The sequence below is a fragment of the Embiotoca jacksoni genome, unplaced genomic scaffold (genome assembly GCF_022577435.1).
Source record: "Embiotoca jacksoni isolate LCO1_2020_lvr unplaced genomic scaffold, fEmbJac1.0.p SCAF_4, whole genome shotgun sequence".
Lineage (NCBI taxonomy): Eukaryota > Metazoa > Chordata > Actinopteri > Embiotocidae > Embiotoca > Embiotoca jacksoni.
Window position 1 is genome coordinate 13412099 of NW_027185392.1, and position 22416 is coordinate 13434514.

The window sequence follows — 22416 nt, forward strand, 5'->3', positions numbered from 1 at the left end:
ATAGTGCAGGGAGAGTACTTGCAGCTTTGGTCTTATCATATTTGTAAAGGCGGATGAGTTGGCGCAGCACTGACAGAGAAAAAAAATAAAAAAAAAATTGTGTGTGTGGGCAGCTTGTGATAGGAAGAAATACATATATATGTGCTAATGGAGAAACTCCATATAGCCTATTTAGACTGCTGCTCAAAAATAAAGCAAAAACAGTACATGTAAAATACTTTTTTAATTAAACTTGTGAGCAGACTAGTCAATAAAATAATATATAGCCTATTTAGACTGCTGCTCAAAAATAAAGCAAAAACGGTACATGTAAAATACTTTTTTAATTAAACTTGTGAGCAGACTAGTCAATAAAATAAAATATAGCCTATTTAGACTGCTGCTCAAAAATAAAGCAAAAACGGTACATGTAAAATATTTTTTAATTAAACTTGTGAGCAGACTAGTCAATAAAATAAAATGTTGTGCATGTGCTGAACCAAAAACTGAATCTTTAAGCGAAATAGTTTACAAAAGGCAAAACTTTGAATGAAGACAATTATTCAATGTCTAAATTCTGAAGGGCCCAAAACAGTTCGGGTTTTATTAAGTTTTGAATATGTTCCAAAGGCCCACATGTGGCTTTCTGAATAAATACTAGTTAGTTATACTGTCACTAAGAGATGTCAAATGGGTCTGTTTGGGGGGGGGGGGGGGGGGGGGGGGGGGGGGTGAGCGACATTGCAGAGCACTCAGATAGCCTGAAACCAAGTGAGAGATCCTGTCTTCTAAAAGAGCAGGGGCAGATCTGTCTTATCTCTCAGATGGAGAGCAGCTCAGTTGGGGTGTGTTCTCAATCTTCTCACAACACATTGAGCCCTGATGTGTGTTTGAGCCACTCAGAGAAAAAAATGGCTATCCTGCAGAGTAAATAACACTCAACTGCCAATTGCCTCCAGCACTGTAATGGAAATGTTGAGGGTCCTTTTGTTCAAATCACTGACTTCTGTGTGGAGGGAGGTTCTTGCAATCCACACACAATTTCTTAAAAAAAACCTATATATATATATATATATATACACAGTAAGAGAATTTAAATTACTGTCTGTTTGATGTGCATTCTTTATGGGTGAACTCATGAGTGCAAATAAGTGGCAGTGGAAAATATTCTCTCATTTCAGTATTCAAACTCACTACACACCCACTGCGATAAACAACACCGTTACATTTAAACAAAAACTAATTTACACACACTCAAATTCGAGCTACAGATGTTCACCAGCACCTCCATTATCAGTGTGGACTCCCAGCTGGTCAAAAGATCACAGATGGCACACAGTTAACTCTTCAGATAATAAAAAGGTCCAACAAAGGACTCCTTCCAAGTCTCTCTAAATATCTGTCACTATCAGTATCAGCAGTACTGTTGCAGCCAAAAGCAGAGACGGCTGTCATTCACAAACATCCCTGCTGATGCACAATGACACCTAAATTTGAAGAATGTCAGTATACAGTGCCATCTTCTGGACTGCCTTTTCAACTACCAAACACCGTGTTAAAGACTGTTTTTATGTGTATACTCTGAACGTATGAGGCCGGAGATATGGTATTTGGATAGTGTGCCCTCAACAGTGGCTATATAGCAGTATATGGCTAAATCCATCCTATATCCTTACTATGTCACTAACCTTAATTTTTTTTTTTTTAAACTCCATAATTTGACAAATACACAGAATATTAAGGCTGATTTGTTGTTTTATTTGACTCAAACTCAGCCATCACTCTCAGTAGTTTTCTACTTCATGGCTCTGGGTGTCTCAGGAAGTAATGGGGAGGGGTTGGAGGGGGTGCCCGACTCCTCCATATATATATACAATGCTCTCTTTACTGCAAACCAAATACACCCCTCCTTTCTAGTAATGTGGCCAAACTGGTGGGGGGGGGGGGGGGGAGAAAAAAAAAAAACAAACAGGCATTTATGATTCATGCTTTGAGTTTATTTGTCAAAAATGTACACACAGATCACACATTTGCAAGATATATTTTTGCTTCAGTAGGCAACAGGTTTGCATAACATTTAAAATGTGTGATTTTTTTGCCTGACCTGTGCACTGATTGTGGGACAATTTAAGTACACCAAAACGCAGGTTTGCTTTCTGTGAAACTTTATTAAGTTAGGCATAAACAGAGTTCACCATGTGACCTACATTCTCGACGTCTATTTTGCGTAATCTGCACACATGTATTCTGCACAACGTCGCTGCATCACATTGACTTTAAACACCCCCCCCCCAAAAAAAAAATGGCTCATGTCTTCACTAAGCACGGTACAGTAGTTTCCTTGCAGAAATAAATTGCACCACAGCACTGTTTCGGGGGCAGCGTCATGTTTTGTGACTGCAATGCCTATTGAGCAGCGATGGGCGTTTCTGGACGCAGATGGCGCTGTTGAGCATATATTTTGTTTCAGTCCCGTTTCCCTCCATGGTTTCCCCTCTCTCCGACTAACTTAGCGTTTGGCTCAGTTCATTATACAGTCCTATATTCTCCCTCCATTAGGGCATCTCTGCCTTTGGACTGAAGATCCCAGCAAAACCCGAGAGAGAAAAGTTTAACTTTCATAGGGCACGATGGACATGAAAAAGAGGATCCACTTGGAGCTAAGAAACAGGACACCGTCTGATGTGAGTCGTGCTTTTTTAAAAAAAAAAAAAAAAAAAAAAAAACCAACCCTTAGTTTTCTGGCTAGCCTCGCTAGCTAGCTTGCTACTTTTTTTTTTTTTTTTTTTTTTGCTTTGCGAGTGACCTGTGTGGCTAAACGTAATGGTGACCACATGGGCTTTTTTTTTTTTTTAAAGATGATGTTTCTTCTTTATAACGGGGCGGAAAACACTCGGCACAAACAAGCTCCGATCCCCCTTTTTTTTTTTTTTTTTTTTAATACTAGTCTCGGATTTTTTTTGGGGCGTACAAGAGAGGGGACACCGAGACGAGGGGAAAAAAAAAGCTTTATATTCAATCGTTACTTTGAAACGACGAAGTCCCCCCCTCAAAAGCTCAAAAGCTCCGCCGGTATTATCGCAGTGCTTTAACCGTTTCGCAGCCCCCCTTCCTCGGTCGGTCAGCGGCGCACACGCACGCACGGTGGTTTCGGCTCGTCTCCACCGCGGTGGCACAATTAGTAAACTTCTTTTCACGCCGATGTGTTCATGAAACCTGCTTTCCCTGCGCCGCGTTTTGCCATTCAAGAGCGAGAGAGCGGTGTGTTTTATACAGACCTTGGGAGCCATGTTTTGCTGCTAGCATAACTGCTATATAAAAAAAAAATAATAAAAAAAAAAAAAAAAAAATGGGGCGCTTTTTTTTTTTTTTTATTACAACTCTTAAAAGATGTTCGTGCTAAAAAATAATAATAAAAAAATGTAAGAGTTTTTGTATAAAAGACCAAACGAGCCGATCGCGAGTCATGTCCTGACATTTCTGTAACGTTTACCATCAAAATGGGACAAATTCAGCAGCGACAACAACAACACACACACACACACACACACAAACCCAACACTTGGTTCACCGGTCATCGTTTCACCTCCTTCACTGAAGTATGAACCCGTAAAACACGAACCACCCGGCGGACACACTCCGCTCCTCTCCGCGGTGTCTTTAAACACGTCCAAGCTGTTGCAATCCGTAAGTTGTTGTTTTTTTTTGAACGGGAAGTGTCCATCGGTTTAATTCCTGTAAATAGACCCGGTCGTCGCCCACCAGCAGCTCTCTCTTTTTTTTTTTCTTTCTTTCTTTCCCCCCCCAGCTGTCTGCTCTCTAAAATGTGACATGCTGATGAAAGTGAAGTCTGCTGATCGTTCAGACAACAAGCCAGATAACTTCGTGTTTTTTTGTTCCCGCCATATTACCCCCCTTCTCCACACCGACCCCCCCCCCCCAAAAAAAAAAAAAAGACAACAAGAATACGTCCACTTAAAACATCAAAACAACAACGAGTCTGTGCTCCGGTATTTGTTTTTTTGTTTTTGTTTTTTTAAGCCGGTGGTTGTAACGATGAACCAGCGGCTTCATGAACCGAGACAGGCTGCTTGAAAGACCCGGAGATCCGGAGCACCGCGCTTCGTGCGTGGGCAGCCCCCAAAAAAAAAAAAACCTCGACGGTCGGCGTTTCCCCCCCTCATGCACGAAATAAAACAAATTTAACACAGGAAAAAAACAACAACACTTCAGATAATGTTTACGTAGCTACAATCACTCTTTCTACACAGCACGTTCCGCCATTGAAGCGACCAGAGGACCGCATACTGTATCTCAGGCATCGCCATGTTGTCATTCTGTCGTCTGAAGCTCTGGGAGAGAGGACCTGTCTCCATCTTTGTTTTTGTTTTATATATACTAAAAATGTCCGTTCTCAATATATTTCCTTCGACCTGAAAGCGATGTTGTACCCTGTAACAAAAGCTGGCAATATCAAGGAATATTCCACTTTTTTTTTTTTTTTTCTTTTTTTTTTTTTTCCCCCCATTGAAAAGCTGGTTTAACGAAAAAAAAAAAAAAAAGAGGAGCGTCTTTACTGAGGGTGTAATTCGCGATCCTTCCCGCTGCTGCTGGGTTGGTTAATGGCGGGCAGACAGACTCGAGCTGCTCCTCCGCCGCACGGCAGCGTTTAAAAAAAGGGGGCAATGGCTAGCCTGTAGCGAGCTAGCTCACAAAAAAAAAAAAAAAAAAAATCATTGCATTTGTCATTAGTGACTGAATCAGCAGGACATGTGGGAAGCTGCTGCTGCTGCTGGGCTCTTCCTCGTCTCCCAACAAATCGATGTATTTATCTGTCGCGGCCGAGCAAATGAAGCCCACAGTGGTACAAAGTGTTGTTAGATGGAGCCACGAGGAGCGTTTTCGGTGTTTTGTTTTGTTTTGTTTACTTCACAAATCAGGATCTTTGACGTTTTGACAACAACTTTTTTTTTTTTTTTTTTTTCCCTGTTCCACAATGAATTGCGCAACCAGTGTTAGCTTTAAGTAACTCAAACTAACTCCGCCTTCAGACTTGTTTTTCTTATATTTTTAAGCAACTATAAAAAAAAAAATATATGCCTTTTTGAATCGCTTTACGCAAAGTAAAGGGCCCTTTCACGAAACAACCACCCCTGTTTTACGCGTTGTATTTAGGTTGTACAGCTGCTTTTCTTAGCAGCTGTAGATTTAATTGACAAAATAAGAGTTTGTGAAATATATCCTAAAACGGGAAATATTTGGTTTGTTTTAGAATAAAACGTAGCCATAGATAAGTATTGCAGGGCTACGATGTAACGATTATTTTCATTATTCAATGAATCTGTTGAATATTTTCTTCATCAATAGATTAGCTGTTTTGGTCTTTAAAATGGTGAAAGACAATGACCAGTGTTTGTCAAAGTCCAAATTGCAACCTAAAATGTTTTTTGTCCCGACCAACAGCCCGCCACCAAAATATAGTTTATTATCATGGGGGACTTAAAGAACCAGAAAATATTTACATTTTAGAAATTGGGTTCAGGGAATTGTTGCATTTTTCATTAAAAAAAAAATAAAATAATAATAATCACTCAAAACAATATATTGATTATCAGATATCAAATTTATTAAATGGCTAATCTTTTCATCTAAAGCAGTTATAGTATCACAACATGCATAAAATATTGCAGTTTATTAATGCAATATTATATTTTTCTACATTTCAGGTACGAGAACTCGTCCTCGACAATTGTCGATCAGTTGAAGGAAAAATCGAAGGCCTCACAGCTGAGTTTGTCAACCTGGAATTCCTCAGTTTGATAAATGTTGGCTTAATCTCAGTCTCCAACCTGCCTAAACTAGGAAAACTGAAAAAGGTAAGTGTGATGTTCCACCTTCATACGCCTTCTAAAAACTAATGTGACAGCTGGATTAATCTCTCTTTCCACTTGTCTTTCAGCTGGAGTTGAGTGACAACAGAATCAGCGGCGGTCTTGATGTTTTAGCAGAGAAACTTCCCAACCTCACACATCTAAACCTGAGTGGCAACAAATTGAAAGACATCAGCACATTGGAACCATTGGTATGTGTCCAGATGGATGTGTTTTAAGAGCCATTTAGATGCAACACAGTGGTTCCACATGTCTTTGGAATGATGGAGACTTGTGCAGACTTTATGCTTTTGGTGTTTTATATCATGTTAATACAATATTTATAGTCAACAACAAACTAAAACGTGTATTGCTGTGGTGCATACACAGCTGTACTAAGGGAAATGTGGTTGTAGTTCATCGAATGTTATTACATCGTCAGCATACAAATACCAACTACATTTCTAATGTCAAGGCTGCTTTCTATATATATATATATATATATATATATATATATATGGACATTAATATTCAAACAAGTTGCACTGCATCATATGCTGGAACTGACAGTGGAAAAAGGTCAGCAGGAACCCTTCTTATTCAATTGTTTGTTTTAAAAAAAAAAAGAGAATTATCATTGAAAAAGACACCATTGAATTCAATTGACTGCACATGCGGCTGTTCTTGTTAAGGGTTCAAGAAATTTTTACGCATTTTACGATCGTGTTTTTTTTTCCTGAAACACACTTTAGAAAGCAAAGCTTCACGTAGAAAAATTACCAGATATTTTTGTCTAATCCAGAAGCAAAAATCATGTAAACCCAGTAGCAGTTTTGTTTACTGATCGGCACCGCTGGCTGCAGTGTCCCAATACAGCCCGAGATGTTAAAGGGATAACCCAACCAGTAGAAGACATGCACGGGCTGACCATCAAAGTCGTCTCACATTACATCTCAGTACCACTAAAACAGGAGAACACAGTTGAGCAGCAGAGTGTAATCACAGCACTTCGCTGCTTCTCATCCACAGAAAAAGCTGGACAACCTGAAGAGTTTGGACCTGTTCAACTGTGAAGTGACAAACCTCAACGACTACAGAGAGAGTGTGTTCAAGCTGCTGCCTCAGCTCACCTACCTGGATGGCTACGACATGGAGGACAGGGAAGCCTCTGACTCTGACGGAGAGGTGGACGGAGATGGTGTAGATGATGATGAGGATGAAGGTATGACGTTTCATCCACTCTTTCCAGCGGCTCAGATTAACTGACAAACAGAATGAGAATCATACGCTCTGTAATTTTCTAAATAATATAGATCAGCATTACAACATGGTTTAATAAATTCTGTCTCTCACTTTTAATGGATAACTGCTGATTTTCTACTTTTTAAGCTAACAAATCTCATGAAAAGACCAAAACCAACAATAAATTGCTCTTGCTAATAGCTATTGTCTGTGAATCCCATGTCTGAATTTAGCGCATTCCTCTGAGCCATGAAGCTCCAACGTTGTTCAGAGACATCAGTTTGACATGCTGTTGCACTGGCTGATGTGTTTCTCTATGATGACAAATATGTGCACTGTAGTTCATTTAGAAACAATATCACAGACAAATCACAGTGATCACTTTCACATCTCTGAAAAGGGATCACTGTGACCGGTCTGCTTTCACTTTGTGCTAGACTGATTCTTTTTACTTTTTGTTTGTTGCAGAGGGAGAGGAGGAGGAAGATGAGGATGGAGAGGAGGAGGATTTTGATGAGGAAGAAGACGAAGAGGAAGACGAAGAGGAGGTAGAAGGAGAGGAGGAGGATGAAGAAGTCAGCGGTGAAGATGAGGTAAAAACACAACAAGCTTGGTGGGGTCATTGAAGCAGTTCAGATTGCATTGTGTCTGATGTTTCAACTTGTGAAATTTTTGTCTACCAAGGAGGAAGACTTTGGTCAGGATGGAGAAGTAGATGAAGAAGATGAGGATGAGGATGAAGATGAAGATGGTATGTATCTACTTAAAGTAACTTTATACCCAGTTTTAGCTTCATGTGTTAAAAACTGCATTTAAACCCAGAACATCTCAAACAGCACAACACTCAGTCACAAGTCCCTCCATCTCTTATTTCATGACAAACGCAGACAAGGCCGAGACTTCCATCAGGGGCATGATGATTTTATTATTTCTACAGAAAAGAAGTAACTTGATTTGTGTTTTGGAAAATGGCTAAGAAATATCAAATAAAGTGGCTAAATACAAATGCAGTCATGTTACTCATTAAGTGAGTCGAAAATGTTTGTATAAAGCCAACATGAGCCCTTCTCTCAAATGGAAAATTGAAAATGCCAAATACTTCTACACAGCGAGAGAACCGTATTGGCCTGTAAAGTGTGCTGTGTGTGGGCAAAGGTTTGGTATGTTTTTAAATTCATAAAAAAAGAAAGAAGAGAGTTCAGCTTTTCCATTTTATTTCTACAAAAGCTCTAAAGGTAAATAAAGAAAATGTGTTGGTAGAATGGGGAGTACATGTGCATATATGGGTGCCGTGGCTAACTTTGTATCGAGGGCTACAGGCTGTGGCCAAAGTGGTCGTATGTTCCCCTACAAACAGCGCATGAAGCTTGTCCAATCCATTGATCAGTTACCATGATACAAAAATGAAGCTGCCTATAGCTGATTGTTTGATTAAAAAAAAAAACAACGAGGAGCCAACAAAAGGCTCTGAATCAGATGTCACTGATGATGAAAGTGCAGGCAGGGGAAAAAAAAAAACTACTGATCCTGTGAAGAATAAAAGTTACTACTTTTAACCACAGTGCCTCACACAGTACTAGTTGTTGTGGTATGAGGGGGAAACTAGGCTGGAGGCTTTCTACAAGGTGGCTGGTCTATTGCAGGTGACTCAAAATTTGTGACAATGTCAGTGCAGTTTAACTTTGAAACTTTGTTTCAAACAACAGTAAGAAACACAAAACCTGCTGAAGCAGAAGTGTGACCTGAAACACTTAGCCCCTACTGATTTACTTTCAGCGGTTACGTGAGAGTAATCGCTCAGCAGAGCCACTGCTTGTTGTAGAGAAATGTAATATTCAAATTCAAATATTTTCCATGTCTCGAGTCACTTTATATCTTCACGGCAATGCAAAACTGGGGAATGCAAATTAAGGCCACTTATCATCAGCGTCCAAGGTCTTTGATAAATATAATGATGTACCAAAAACCAAAAGTTGCAGCCACCTGAGAAAGTTGGTAGCAGTAAAAAAGTGAGTCGGTTGCCCTGATATTTGAAGATATTTGATTTCAGTAAGATTATGACACCTGCTGGAGATTCTAGTTACTTTAAACCAAAAGGTGTAAAGGGACTGCTTTGGTGGTTAATACATACTGACTATTATAACTAAAATAAGACATGCACTGCTAGTCATAAGTAAAACAAACTGACAATCTTAATCAGGGCATTAAAAACTAAGTGGAGCTCAGTGCAGAAGGTCTGAGGAGGGCAGGGCCCGTTTAAAACAAGAGAAATTTCAGTGCTGAACATTCATATCTGACACTGTTTATTTTGAGCTCCGAATAATGTAACACGAGAACATGCAGGGACAGCAAAACATGATAGTGGCCATTCTTAAGCACTGCCTCAGATCCCACACAGAATGTGTTTGATAGTACAAAGATTAAAGTTGTTTATGATGAAGTAAGTGTGAGGAACCTTCTACGATAGCCAACATCTAAAGACTATATCTGAGGTCGATTGCTGTGTTCATGGTTGCAGATATAATTTTGTATTTGTTTGGATAAGACTGAAGTTTTGTGATATCGGCATTGGGACACCACCTGATACATATTTCTTCTTCTTTACCCCCAGAAGCAGAAACTGCTGCCAAAGGCGAGAAGAGAAAGCGAGAACCAGAGGATGAAGACGAGGACGACGATGACGAAGACGACGATTAAAAGCTAAACTGAAAACGAGAGCCTACCGAGTTACCCTTCCTCCCCCACAAACCCGAACGTCCGCCCTCCTACAACTCGCACCGCCTTTGTAATCCACGTCTACCCTCTCCCCCCCCCCCCAGCTCTGAGCTCTTTTTATGGGGCAAGACTGTACCGGATGGGTGGGCCGAGTGGAGCTGCCCCCACCTTTTTTTCCTCCCCCGATGGAACTGAGAGCCACCCAACACCCTGCGCCTCACCCCACCCACGGCCCCCCGAGGTTCTCAGGCAGCCCACCACTCAGCATTCCACAATTTCACTGTCGATCCCTCTTTATGTATTCCCGTGTGAGGACTTTGGGACTGGTATCTAGTTTTGGGTCTGTGCTTTTAATATTTTGTTGGATGAATTATTTTTTGTTGTTGGGTTTATTATTTCTCTTTTTTTTTTTTGTCTTAAATTTTTTTTTTTTTTTTCCTGTTCCTTATTTTTCCCAATAAAATTATTGCTATAGCAGCTGTGCAACCAGCGGGCCATGATTTTTAGCGTGGCCGCCTGTTGCACAAATCAAGGTTGTAGCTACATTTTTACTTTCTGTATGACAAAAAAACAACTTTGTAAATAAAATGTTAACATTTTGTGCTTTTCCCTTTTCCTACCTTGCTCTTCTGCCAAAATTAACGTAAACGGATGGACAATGACTGATCCGCAGTCTGCATCTGTACCCTAAACCAGGAGTTGCATGCTCATATGGACATTGAAAGAATCATTAGTCAGTGCTATATTGACCAGTAATGATGCAAGAAAAGTGGATAAAATCTCATGCAAAGGTCCAGTTCACCTGCACTAACCGAAGACTTCAGCAGCCTGAGTTAACTCAAACAAGTGCTGACTGTCCAAAGTCTTTTCAAAGTGAAGTTCATTGTGTTTCCTCAGACACAGGGAATTTTGTACCAAAAAGACCAACTCCGGAAGCCAAATCTAGATTTATTTTTCAGCCAAGCTGTTCATTAATTCAGGTTTTTTTCCCCTTTGTAAACTGTTATGCAGCATTGTTGAGATAAACCACTTTGGCAAACTTAGACTGCTGAAGCCTCATTTTGGCTTTGGCTGAACCGAAGAATACATTCCTTCGGAGAACAATGGATTTTGTCACAGAGAGGGAACATTTCACAGCCAGTATGAACAGGAGGAACGATTACTTGCTCTTTAAAATTTATTAGGGCTTGTAAGGGATTATTGTTTAAGACAATCAATTCTTTGAATGAAAAGTCAAATGTAGGGTATGTAAAAATGCCCTAATTCAAAGCTAATTTTGGGCTTCACAGTCAGTTAGACAAATCAATTAAAGATTCTCCCAATTTACAGTACTTTTTCTTTGTGTTAATATTCCTACACAGCAGCTTAGTGCTGTCCAGAGAAACACAAAAATAACTTAATGCTCAAATTTTAACTTCACTCAAAACCCAATTTATTTCATTAATTCAATCAGACGACTTTGCTGGGTGAGGATGGTGGATTTTCGATTACAATCCTGTTAAGAGCAGTTCATTTCACAGCTATGCCTGCATCTTTAAAATGCACATGTCGGTATGCAAGTATTGTACTGACATAGTTTAAAAAATACAATCCCATTCCACATCAAGTTTTCCACCTGAAAAGCTACATTTGTAGCCTGTAGTTTGAAGTTTATTATATGTTTTGTAACCAAGTGCAGTCATTTTTCAGTTCACAGTCTCAGTAATGTAACCTCAAGATAAAGGCCACTGGTGTCTACCACCTTTATTCTTAATATCAAGGCCTGAAACGGCAACTGACCTGCACCATGGAGCAAAAATAATTATTTGTTTTTGGCTGCTGCTTCTTTTATAGACCATTTTGAACACAGACCATCATTTACAGATAAAGTGTTTGTTTCCACATGTTGCAGCCTCAGACTCCAAATATTCAGCAGTTCACTGACATCTGCTGTTTTTGTAACAGAAAGAGTTCTGCTCACATAGGAATGAATGACTAAAATGTTTATATTTCTGTTTATTTGTTTGTGAAGGACAATACTCTGCTTTATCAGAGACAGCCTACAAACAGAGAAAAAAAGATTTCCCAGAAAATTGTAATAATATTTTGTAATTAATATTTTTGTTTTAGATATTTTGAAAAATCAAAATCAAAAGAAATGGGGAAAATTCTTAAAGTTTTCCTAAATACATTAAAACAACGATCTAAAGACGTCACAGTAACTGCATTAAAAATGCACCCGAGTCTGGCACAGCGAGGCTCATACAAACTCGGCAACAACCATTAAATTAAAATAGTTTATTAAATCAGACAGCCAACACTACAAATGACTTTGCAGCTACATTATTGCTTCAGTGTAATGTAGGAGTCTGTCAGAGTGGGCATGCTTTAATGCCGAGGTCTAGAGCATGGATTGATATTGTTGTTTTCAATTGGCTTATTAAGAGAGTTTTTTTTTTTTTTCTTGGTACACAGCACATTCATAACAGAGCAGCAGAGTGATCATCATCATCATCTGAGTTTTACAATTATAACTCTCAGTAGAGCGTCACAACAGTGTGATGATTCATCCATTCACCATACCAGAACTCAGAGGAAACGGCAAGAAAAAGATTCATGAGGAAACAACTTTGCGAAACAACTTTGCTTTGCCGCTTCACACAGCTTATTGTTAATAATTCATACTACTGCATGACGAGTGTATATACTGTAGAAATTATACTCTATTTCAAAAGCAAGCCACAGACTGACAGGGAAAGGATATCAGAGGGTATGTGATAGCAGTGAGGTTATGATTTTGTTGGCTCAGTGAGTCCACAAAAAAATGTGTAATCAAATTCTACTAGCCCTCCCTTCCATAATCAAGTATTGTATTAATAGTGAAAAATGCGTGACTCACCAGAGAGGAATCTTAACAACCTTGATGCAGCAGAGGTAGTCTGACTATTGGTTTCTGGTGGTCAAACTCCAAAATGCTGGATTTTACACATCCCATGGTCCATTCGGTGAACTCTTTTGTTTGACTGTCCTATTTGCCTCTACAGCTTCATTTGGTCTTGTATTATCAGTAGTTAATTGTGGCTAATGTTACCAAACCTCTCATATTTGCTGCCGGCCGGAAAAAAGTACGTTTGTTATGATCTCATTGGCTATTCAGGCATCGCTCCACCACCTGTGCAATGGTCTAATCAGCCAGAATAATTGGAAACACTTGTGTAGGTGTACAGAACCTACTTAACTCAGCATTCAGTTTTATGTTCTCTCAAAGAGGCTCCAATATTTTTACAGACACCAAATGTCTCAGGCTATTGAATCTAAAATATATGCACGAGATATTTTCATGTGATGAAGCAGTACAGCAATAAAAACAGAGAAACTTGAGCTGAAGGTTTCAATCAGCGGAAATAAGGCTCATGCATCATGATACTGACAAGACAATGTAGTATAAGGTGATTATTCCTGTCTTAAAGCTACTTCAGGCTGGAAAGGGGACAAAATAGTCTATTATTCTGATAAGTTTACACTCCATCTGAAGGGACTAAAATTCAAAATAAAATAAAAAATTTCAATGGTAAATGTGTATATTTTTTTTTTTAACTCAAAAAGTGTAAAATTGTAATTTATCTTTAACAATGTGTCCAAATACTAACAGCCATCACTGAAAGAGCCTGTCATTAATTACTGTTCAACCACATTCAGCAGTAGGAAGGGACAGCAGTAAAGAGAGTGCTTCACACAAAGTTTGCTGATGACAGTTCAGCCGCGATGGAAGAAGTGCTGAAGAAACAGGCTCAAAATGGCAGCTGCGGTTGCTATTTAACTGGTGATATTCAGCATTTCCTACAAGCTGAGAATTTATTCCAACAGCACCACAAGTCAGCAAATGAAAGACATTTTAAACACTCCAAATTTCTTTGGACTTTTGGAAAAGTAAAATAATACAGACGTACAAAAAAAAACTTTTATTGTTTGAGGCAAATCTATCTGCCCAAATAAAAACTATGAGGAAACATAGACAGGATTCAGCTGGTTGGAATGATTCTGTAGTGGAAAAGGAAATAAAATGGAGGTAAAACCTGTTACCTCAAAATGTTTAATGTGAACAGTCAAATAAGCCCCTGGAACGAGTGCCCTGGCCAACTGTAAAAAAAACAGCAGCACACGGTGGGAATGTGTTGAGACTTGTCGGCCAACATCAGTGGTCGGAGTTCACACCGGCCTCGGAACAAAAGTCAGCCAGAGACGAAGCTGCTGTGCTAGAACTGTCCTGCCAGAGGTCAGAGGGGTCACACACATCACAATTGTATTGAAGTGAGTGCGGGTTGGTGTGGCAGTTTCCATGTGATACCTGAAATCTGTGCCAAGTCTAGAAAATCATTGTGGTGCGTGTGCCTCTAAGTATGTAAATAAAAACCTGCATGGTCGTTCGTACTAAATCTGATCATGCTATACTGCTGTGTTGTCTGTTTTCTGCAAGTGGTTCAGTGGCATCTACGCAAATTTACATGGTTATCAGACTTTTGTTTGTCTCAAGAAGTTGCCAAGAGACAAAGGGAATGTTCCTCTTTAGTTAGTTGAAAAAGTTACAAGTTCAAATCAGCTATCCCTGAAAGCAACAAATGTTAGAAACTGGTCCGACTGCACTGACAGAAACTGTGAACATTATTCAGAGGTTCCCTGAGGGAAAACACATTTTTACAAGCCATCAGGGTAAACTTTACCAACCAGTCAGTTCAAATGCAGACATATTTTACAGTTATTTATGGCTGCTGATAGATACAATTTAAAAATCTAATGAACCATTTACTGGGTTCATAAAAGTGAGTGAGATCCACCGCCATCTTCAGGTAGGCTCTTTTCCATTAGCCTCATGTACACAATGTATTTTCACAGAGGTTTTCTGATACTGATATTTCTATCAGCATTCTACGATAGCAATGCATCTGGTAAAAGTCTTTTACAAACATTAAAACAATATTTACTTTGGAAAATTATTTTCACTAACATGCTTGCTGTGGAGTTTCAACCATAATAGATTAAGTTTTCTTAGTTAATATGAGATTTTAGATATTCAAACTTCATTCTTAGGTTTGGAAACAGCAAATCAATTCCCATTCAAGGTCCACTTGGTTAGAAACTATATCTGCTTGTCAAAACCGTTTTGCAAAATATTACGCCAAGAGAGTATCAAGATATTGTAAATTTTGGGACAAATCTATTCAGCATCCGTATAGAAATAAAATAACCAGATGGGAATTTATGTTTTGTGTGTATGTGTGAAGCTAGTGACTTAAATACTTGACAAATTAAGAAACTTCCTAATGTTGATGCAAACATCTAATCAAAACTGAATTTTGCACAAAAACAAAACAATGCTATTGGTTGATTTAATGCCCCACAGTTAAACGAAGGAAAGACTACAGGGGTTTAAATGGTCTGGTTAAAATGTGTGACAGTTTACACATTTATATTGTTATACAGCATTGGTCTCATACTAGTAGATCACAATTTATCTGGTAGATCGAACGAGCCCTCAGAGGAAAAAAGTTTGGAGACCCCTGTTACAGAGTATCATACCAGCCTCCCCTGGTCCAGTTATTATAGCCTCATCAGAGCTGAGAGATGCAGTACAAAAGTAGATGTCATTTTGCCTCAAAATCTGACCCAAAATCAACAAAATATGATCCGAAAACCTCAGTATCAGAGCAATTTAAAAATACCCTTTGTGTGGAAGAATATATTGAAAACTGAGTTAAACACCAAGAAGCTGACCTAGAAGTTGTGCATTACTCTGGCTCTTTACAGTGGCTCCACTTCAGGAAAAATCCAATAGCATTTTGTCTGTTTGAAAAAAAATTTGTGCTGTATTTGCCAAAATTACAACTGCAAATTCAAGTACTTGATTAAATGCTATTTTCTACGACCGTGTTTTAAAATAAATATAAAAATTAAGATCAAAACTGCTACATGGCATCAGTTACAGAATTGGCTTACACATGAAACTGCTGTAAAAGCGGATGGGTTCCCACCAACTTTCCAGTCATTTAAAAACAAAAGAATAAAAACAAATGCAGCATAATGAAATGGCAGCCGGGATCACGATATTGCCATTCATTTAGCTCACTGGCACTCAAGCACACAAATATCTGTCAGAGTTAAACACCACATCCGTCTCCAATTACAGTAGTTTAAATATTGGGGGGAAAAAAACAATCACCGAGCATAGAAAATAAATTCAGCATTATCTGACAATCACACAGCCTGTCTGCTGCTGCCCTGCAACGACTTTCAAACAGCACCCCGACAGCCACATCACTCAGTCAAGACAGGCACAAACGTCCTTTCGTCCCTCAGCTACAAATAGCATAAAAAAGCTAAAAATTACAATAAACTTGCATAGCTGTGAAGCGTACAAAATAAACGGGGGAAAAGGTCAGAAGGTGCAAAGAGTTTTAAAAGTGTATGCACATGAATAAAGAATATGTGCGCCGTGTGAAGGATTGATAAAACACAAAATTAAGATTTAAATCACCCCTGTGCAGTGAGTATGTGGGGCTCATTGGAGGAAAACAGGTGAGCTGTGACCCAACGAAGAGTGTGGTGGTTTTTCGAAAAGGGGGTTAAGTAAGTTTGTACAGTAATGCATGTGTCCCGTGAAAAGGTGAAGGTGACTCAGCAGGTCTGGTAAGTCTTAAAGTGAGCTCTGAGACTGGGAGTTTTTGATGTTCTTAATCTCCAGCTCCAGCTGTTTGATGTGCACGTCCCTCTGGTTGAGGAGCTCCCTCAGCCGTCGGATTTCCTCCTGCTGCTTGTGGAACTTCAGACGCAGCTGTGGACAAACACATAAACAGCACAGTGGTGATAAATTACGGGTGTAATGTCCTCTGGAGACAAGGGGAACATGTCCCTGTCATGTTTTAGGCTGCAGTTTTAGTTTGATGCAATGATTAAAACCTCTACACACATACTGCTGCACGGCTGCTACAATCTACATGAAACAAGCTTTGAGTTAGTAAAAATATCAATTAGTGGCTCATTAACATAAAGCTGTATTTTAATGTTGTGATTGATCAAGGTGAAAGTAACCATAGTTGCTCTTTATAATGTTGGGTACGTAATCTGGAGTTTTCTGCACCAGTTTTTGCACCATTTCTAAGACAATGTTGTTAGAAACCTGCTGAATCAAAGAAGAGATTTTACTGTTTGTAACAGGGATGAAGAAAAGGAAATCGCAGACGCCAAGTAAGAGACTACAATGGGAAAATGGGAAAATGTTTTGAGGCTTGATCATGGCATCATAATTGACAAACTGATCATATTCTTGTGTAAAATCCTATTCTGAAAAGTAACAACGGCATCGTGGAGTAAAAGAGCACCGGTGCATAAAATACAAGAAATTCAAAACTGTACTTGAGTAAAAGTACTTAATACTGGGCTCACAGCGATATTAGGCTTCCTGAGTAGCAGCAGACAAGTGTACATTGGATTTTTTTTGCCCCAGGTTTTGCCTCTCAGGCCATACTAAAGCGACCCACACCTGTTTACTCGTGGAACTTGTTTGGGTCACCTGACAGGAATCTCTGCAGAGACGACTCAAAAACTGCAGACTTTCCTTTGCCTATTTAAAAAAAATTACTACTTTGCTTTTCTTTAAAGTTTTTTTTTAGTTTTGTGGTCTGTGGTAAGTGATGTAAATAAAGTGCTATCTCAGTATCAGTATCTTTCAGGTTCAGGGGACATATTTATAAATCTGAAGGATTTATGGAAGACATGAAGAAGGTTAATTATGAATAATTAAGTAGGATGTAATTAAATAATATTTTTTCATCTTTTTCACCCTGTGTGTGTGTGTAAAAACTGCCAAATCAAAATAACTGTAGAAACAGAATATAAAACACAGAACGACCGTACAGGTGGAGTCACAGATATCATTGAGCACCTCGTTCTCTGTCCTGGGAGGAGAGCAAAGTGTGAGGTCTTCTCCGTTGCTCACAGGTGTCCAACTCCGGTCGTCCTCTGTGTGTACGCTGTCCTCTTTGGTTCCCAGTTGGTCCTGAATGTAAGTGAGCTGCATCATGCCTGGTCTGCTCTGCGACCTGCGAGTGTCCAGTGAACTGCCAAGCGCCTTCATCTCTGGATACGACTCTGCTACTTGACTTCCAGGCTTCAAAGACATCAGCACTGGACCTAGAAGACAAAGAGAGTATAAACAAGTGATACATTAATTAATTAGTCTGTATATTTTACCGGCCAACCACACTAAAGGACTGCTTGTTAAACTGAATGCTTTTATTTTGAAATTTGAAAAAAAAAAAAAAAAAAAAAAAAAAGAGTATAGCTCAAACAGCTACCTAAATATGATAAGGGCTACAACTAACAATTATACTTAAATTATTTCTTTCTAGTTGTTCAGTCTATTAAACAACAGCAAATAGTACAAAATGTCTAACATGATATCTTCAAATGTTTTATTTTGTCCAACCAACAGTCACAAACCCAAAGATATTCTCTTTACACTGATACTCAGCTGATAAAAGACGCAGTTTGAATTGGGAGTGTTAAAAGCAATAGGCCACTGCAGTTTCAGAGACCGCAGATTCAACAACCCAAATTAAAGGAGTAAAGGCCCCCAGCACCTCACCTACATGTACAAATATCTCTTACACATATTGATTATTTCTGACCTTTGTTGATGCCACTGAGCCACTCGTCTGCAGTCAAAGCAGGCCTGTTACCAGCCGTCATTGGATAGATGTCTTCTTGGTATGACTCCGACTGGAAACAGATTCAGTGAATTCAGACACCAAAATAACATCTCTGAAATGTAGTGAACTCAAAAGGTGGATGTTTTTCTTGCAGAGCAGGGTCGTCTGTCCTCTTACCCTGCGGGGTACGATCATAGAAAGAGGCTCTATGAGACTCTTGGTTGTCACCAGTTTGTAGAACCTGAAGACTTCGCAGGTGCTCACGTCCAGACCTCTCTTTGGCATCACACCTGCAGGACACAAACAGACCTAAACCGTTTTACTTTGCCACACAAGAGACCCACATCTTCACTGCTCTACTGCGTTACTTTATACCTGTGGTGTTACATTATATCTTATTTATGTTGTTGGGAGTTAAGAACAGTTAATGCACAAGATAAAACATTACTGACAGAAAGATGTACTGAAACCTTTGAAAACCCTTTAAAACCTTGTGCACACTACAGGCCAACCGATACTGGATTTTTGGCGCCGATACGGACACCTATATTAAGGAGTATGACCATTTTTATAGCAATATATTAGCAGATATTGTTTATAGAAATAATGTGTATGGACAAAATCTTTTTGCAATGATCCCTCAAATATGGTTTTCAAACACTTTCAATACTTGACAGATATATAATAGAGGCAGGATATTTCCCAGTTAATGACATTAGTGCACTGAAACAGTAAACTTCAATGGGAATTTAATAATTATCAAAAACTATGAACAAAAAAACCCCAAATAGAACAAATTCTAATTTAAACCAAGCAGCATCATTTTCTGCATTATGTTCTTATTTTTTTTTATAATGGCACTAATCATCCAATATAGCTGCGATCAGCCATTATTAGCTGATCAAATCTGCCAGTTAATATATTGGTCTGGCTTTATTGCACACTGCACCAAACCACAGGCAGCCTGAGCAAATTTAAAGCACAGTCTGTTCACAGTAGAAAAACTATACGTTTTAAGTTAACCACATAATATAAAACAGAGGGGGGGATATTTTTCATTGTCAGATCCTTGTGATGATTTTGGACTTTTGTCAATGATTTCACCGAGCTCCCAGAGTGCTTTGAAGGTAAAATGACACCATCTTTCTAAGGCTTTAGTTGTATAGTTTGCTGTGTAATGTACCCGGATAATTCTTATTTAAAAAAATTACCACAATGTCAGAAAAGAAAAGAAAAAAAAAAGAGAAAAGAATCAATTCTAATTAATGTAATGTTTCTTTGTCACCAGTCACTGAATGTTCAACAGAGTGCTAAAGTCCTGCTGCCAGACATGTGGTTAAAGGTTAACTTGAATTCCAGTAACTAAGAAAGACTTCTGGTACCTAAAAAAATAAATAAAACCTGTATGTGACACTGTCTTCAACCACAACGAGCAGGTGAAGCACAAGTTTAAAACTTAAGACATGAGTGCATGTCTGTCTGCTTTCAGGCTCACGCTGCTGTCTGTCACTTCACATGATCGATGCCATCACTTGGATCAGCTTATTTGGCTATTCAAATATTGCAGGCGTATTTGTACATCAGCTTTGTTTACAGGTTACAGATAATGAGTATGGCCAGGATGCAGGTGGAGACTCCAAACGGAGATCAACAGGCACATCTTATACACAGTTAAAGAAATAGTTCAATTAACCATCCTTCCAAGATACTAGAGTTTGACTACAGATGAAAATAATAGAAGTGTTTAGGTGACATTTCTTTAGGTTCGATAATGTGTGTGTGTGTGTGTGTGTGTGTGTGTGTGTGTGTGTGTGTGTGTGTGTGTGTGTGTGTGTGTGTGTGTGTGTGTGTGTTTCTTACCCATTCCTTTCTGAGGTAAGAGCGAGCGGTATTCAGTTAAGTAGTGGATGTACGGTTTTTCTGAGCTGATCTCATAGTATCTGATATTTCCGTCACCCTAAAAAACAAAAGTGAAGTCTTTGTAACAATAAAAATTCTTTGTTTTCTGTGTGATTGTCAGAATGTGATAAGGAGTTGTATTTTATCTCCGAGACCCACCTTCCCGGCCAGGAAAAGCATGTGTGTGTCAGGGTCGTAGAAAGGAAAGAGGACCCCTGAGGAACCATCCAGGTTCTCCTCCAACAAAGGCACAGACAGATCATCCTACAAACGCACACAAAGATCAAAAACTTTTCTTTTTAAAAAAAAACAACAACACCATTGACATGTACAAGATAGCAAAAAAAAAAAAAAATCCCCCTGATATCAAAGGACTATCATTTAAATCCATTGCTGCATGAGAAGCACTCTCCAGCACTGAATTTAAAACAGTGAGTGCTCAATCCCTAATACGGGTTTTGCCTTAATCCTCCACCCACGATTCACTCTCGCACATTAAAACACACTGACCTGCCACGCCAGCTACTACTACTACAGGCCAAACAGGTGTGATCAGTGTACTGGGAGATGGTGAAGCAACCACAAGGAGAAAAACTCCAGTTTAAACCACAGACTCAGGTATTTCTTCAGGTGAACTGCTGAGTGGTTGAACTGGTTCACATTATCCACTAGATGGCAGAGTTGTGTTTGAGACAGCAGATACATGAATATTGTGAGAGGTTGAGAAGTGTTAAGCAGCCTCTGAGGAGCCCTATGACCATCAGTGGTGAAGGAAGTATTCAGAGAAATGACTAATCCATCAAGTACTTTATTCCCTTACAAATTCAAAACCTGCATTCAAAATTCACAGAATTAACAGTACAGAAGTGGTTATAGCAAAATGTAAAAAATACTTGAACCACCTACAGAAAGTCACAACATAAACCTGGACGATCATGAGATGATAAATGGGGTAGAAAAAACTAAATTCTGTGACAGAAATCTGTTTTCATCTTTTTGGGCTTTTCTCTAATTGTTGCATTTTCTTTTTTTAAATGTTGGAAAGGTTTGCGTCTTTGAGCCTCAAATGATCATCTAAATGAAAGAAACTGAGAAGTTCAGAGAGGAAATCATTTTTGGTAAAACTGAAAAAAACTCAGATGCATCTTTTTATGGTCAAATAGACAGTCAAAAATACTGGGAGTCAATATACACAAGTATTGTATTTTATAAGTTTATCCAGTGGTTTGTATAGAAATCTGAATCTTAACCAATGCTACACATGTAGTGGAGTAAAAAGTAGAATATATAGATGTGAAATCTGGTGGAGCAGAAACATAAGGTGCATTAAATAGTCTTTCCACCACTGAAGATCCAACGTTAGGTAGGGAAGAACTGTGTGCATGTTTTTAGTTATTTATTAATTTCTTTGCACAGTTCCAGTACTTGTTTCAGATATGAGGAAAATTAGAGCGAAACATGAATTGATGGGTTGTGGTGTAACATTTATAATAGTTAATTATGTCCAAAATATTCAACTCTTCTCACCTCCCCTTAATATTTTCTTTAAATATTCATTATTTTCAACAATAAACTACAACTTTTAACTCTGACTAAAGCTCAGAGGTTTTACTGATGTAGACGAGGAAATAAGGCTGCCTGGGGGCGTGACCTCTGGTGGTGATGTAATATGCTGCCATAACTTCATTCACGTTGCTATTAATTCTCTGCTACAGGGGTTGTGTTTATTTGTGGCTCTTATGTTGTTGCTGATTTGTTGGTTTTCTTTAGATTTTTTTTTTTTGTAGACTGGACTATATGGATTTCTGCAGTTTATAAATCTTTGTACATCACTATTGAATATAATAAACTTTATAAAAATCAATCACAACACCCTGATTGACCGAGCTAAAAAATAACCATCAGCATTATCATGTACAATCAGCAGCACTTCCCGCACTGTGTTGTACTATAAATTTCTCCACACGTACTTCTGTCATGATGTTTATTATCTTTTTTTCTGTCTCTGTTTCTGCCAGTCTAAACTC

The 22416-nt window shown here is 38.8% G+C and overlaps 2 protein-coding genes across 3 annotated transcripts in view; one reads left to right on the forward strand and one right to left on the reverse strand.

Annotated features, from left to right (window-relative positions):
• The first annotated feature begins 2388 nt into the window (after positions 1-2388).
• On the forward strand, positions 2389-10198 carry anp32b (acidic (leucine-rich) nuclear phosphoprotein 32 family, member B). The gene is made up of 7 exons (XM_069167390.1): positions 2389-2663; positions 5706-5855; positions 5939-6061; positions 6879-7071; positions 7560-7684; positions 7776-7842; positions 9703-10198. The coding sequence occupies exons 1-7, from the start codon at positions 2610-2612 to the stop codon at positions 9786-9788; spliced, it is 798 nt and encodes a 265-aa protein (XP_069023491.1). The 5' UTR covers positions 2389-2609; the 3' UTR covers positions 9789-10198.
• A 3534-nt stretch (positions 10199-13732) lies between these two features.
• Positions 13733-22416, reverse strand: part of coro2aa (coronin 2Aa) — a 44254-nt gene continuing 35570 nt past the window's right edge. For both annotated transcript variants that reach the window (XM_069167651.1, XM_069167652.1), the window contains exons 7-12: positions 20549-20653; positions 20351-20447; positions 18668-18780; positions 18470-18560; positions 17725-17972; positions 13733-16614 (exon numbers count right to left, since the gene is read on the reverse strand). In XM_069167651.1, the coding sequence (XP_069023752.1) occupies positions 16477-16614; positions 17725-17972; positions 18470-18560; positions 18668-18780; positions 20351-20447; positions 20549-20653 (792 nt within the window). In that variant the 3' untranslated portion in view covers positions 13733-16476. The remainder of the gene's footprint in view (positions 16615-17724; positions 17973-18469; positions 18561-18667; positions 18781-20350; positions 20448-20548; positions 20654-22416) is intronic.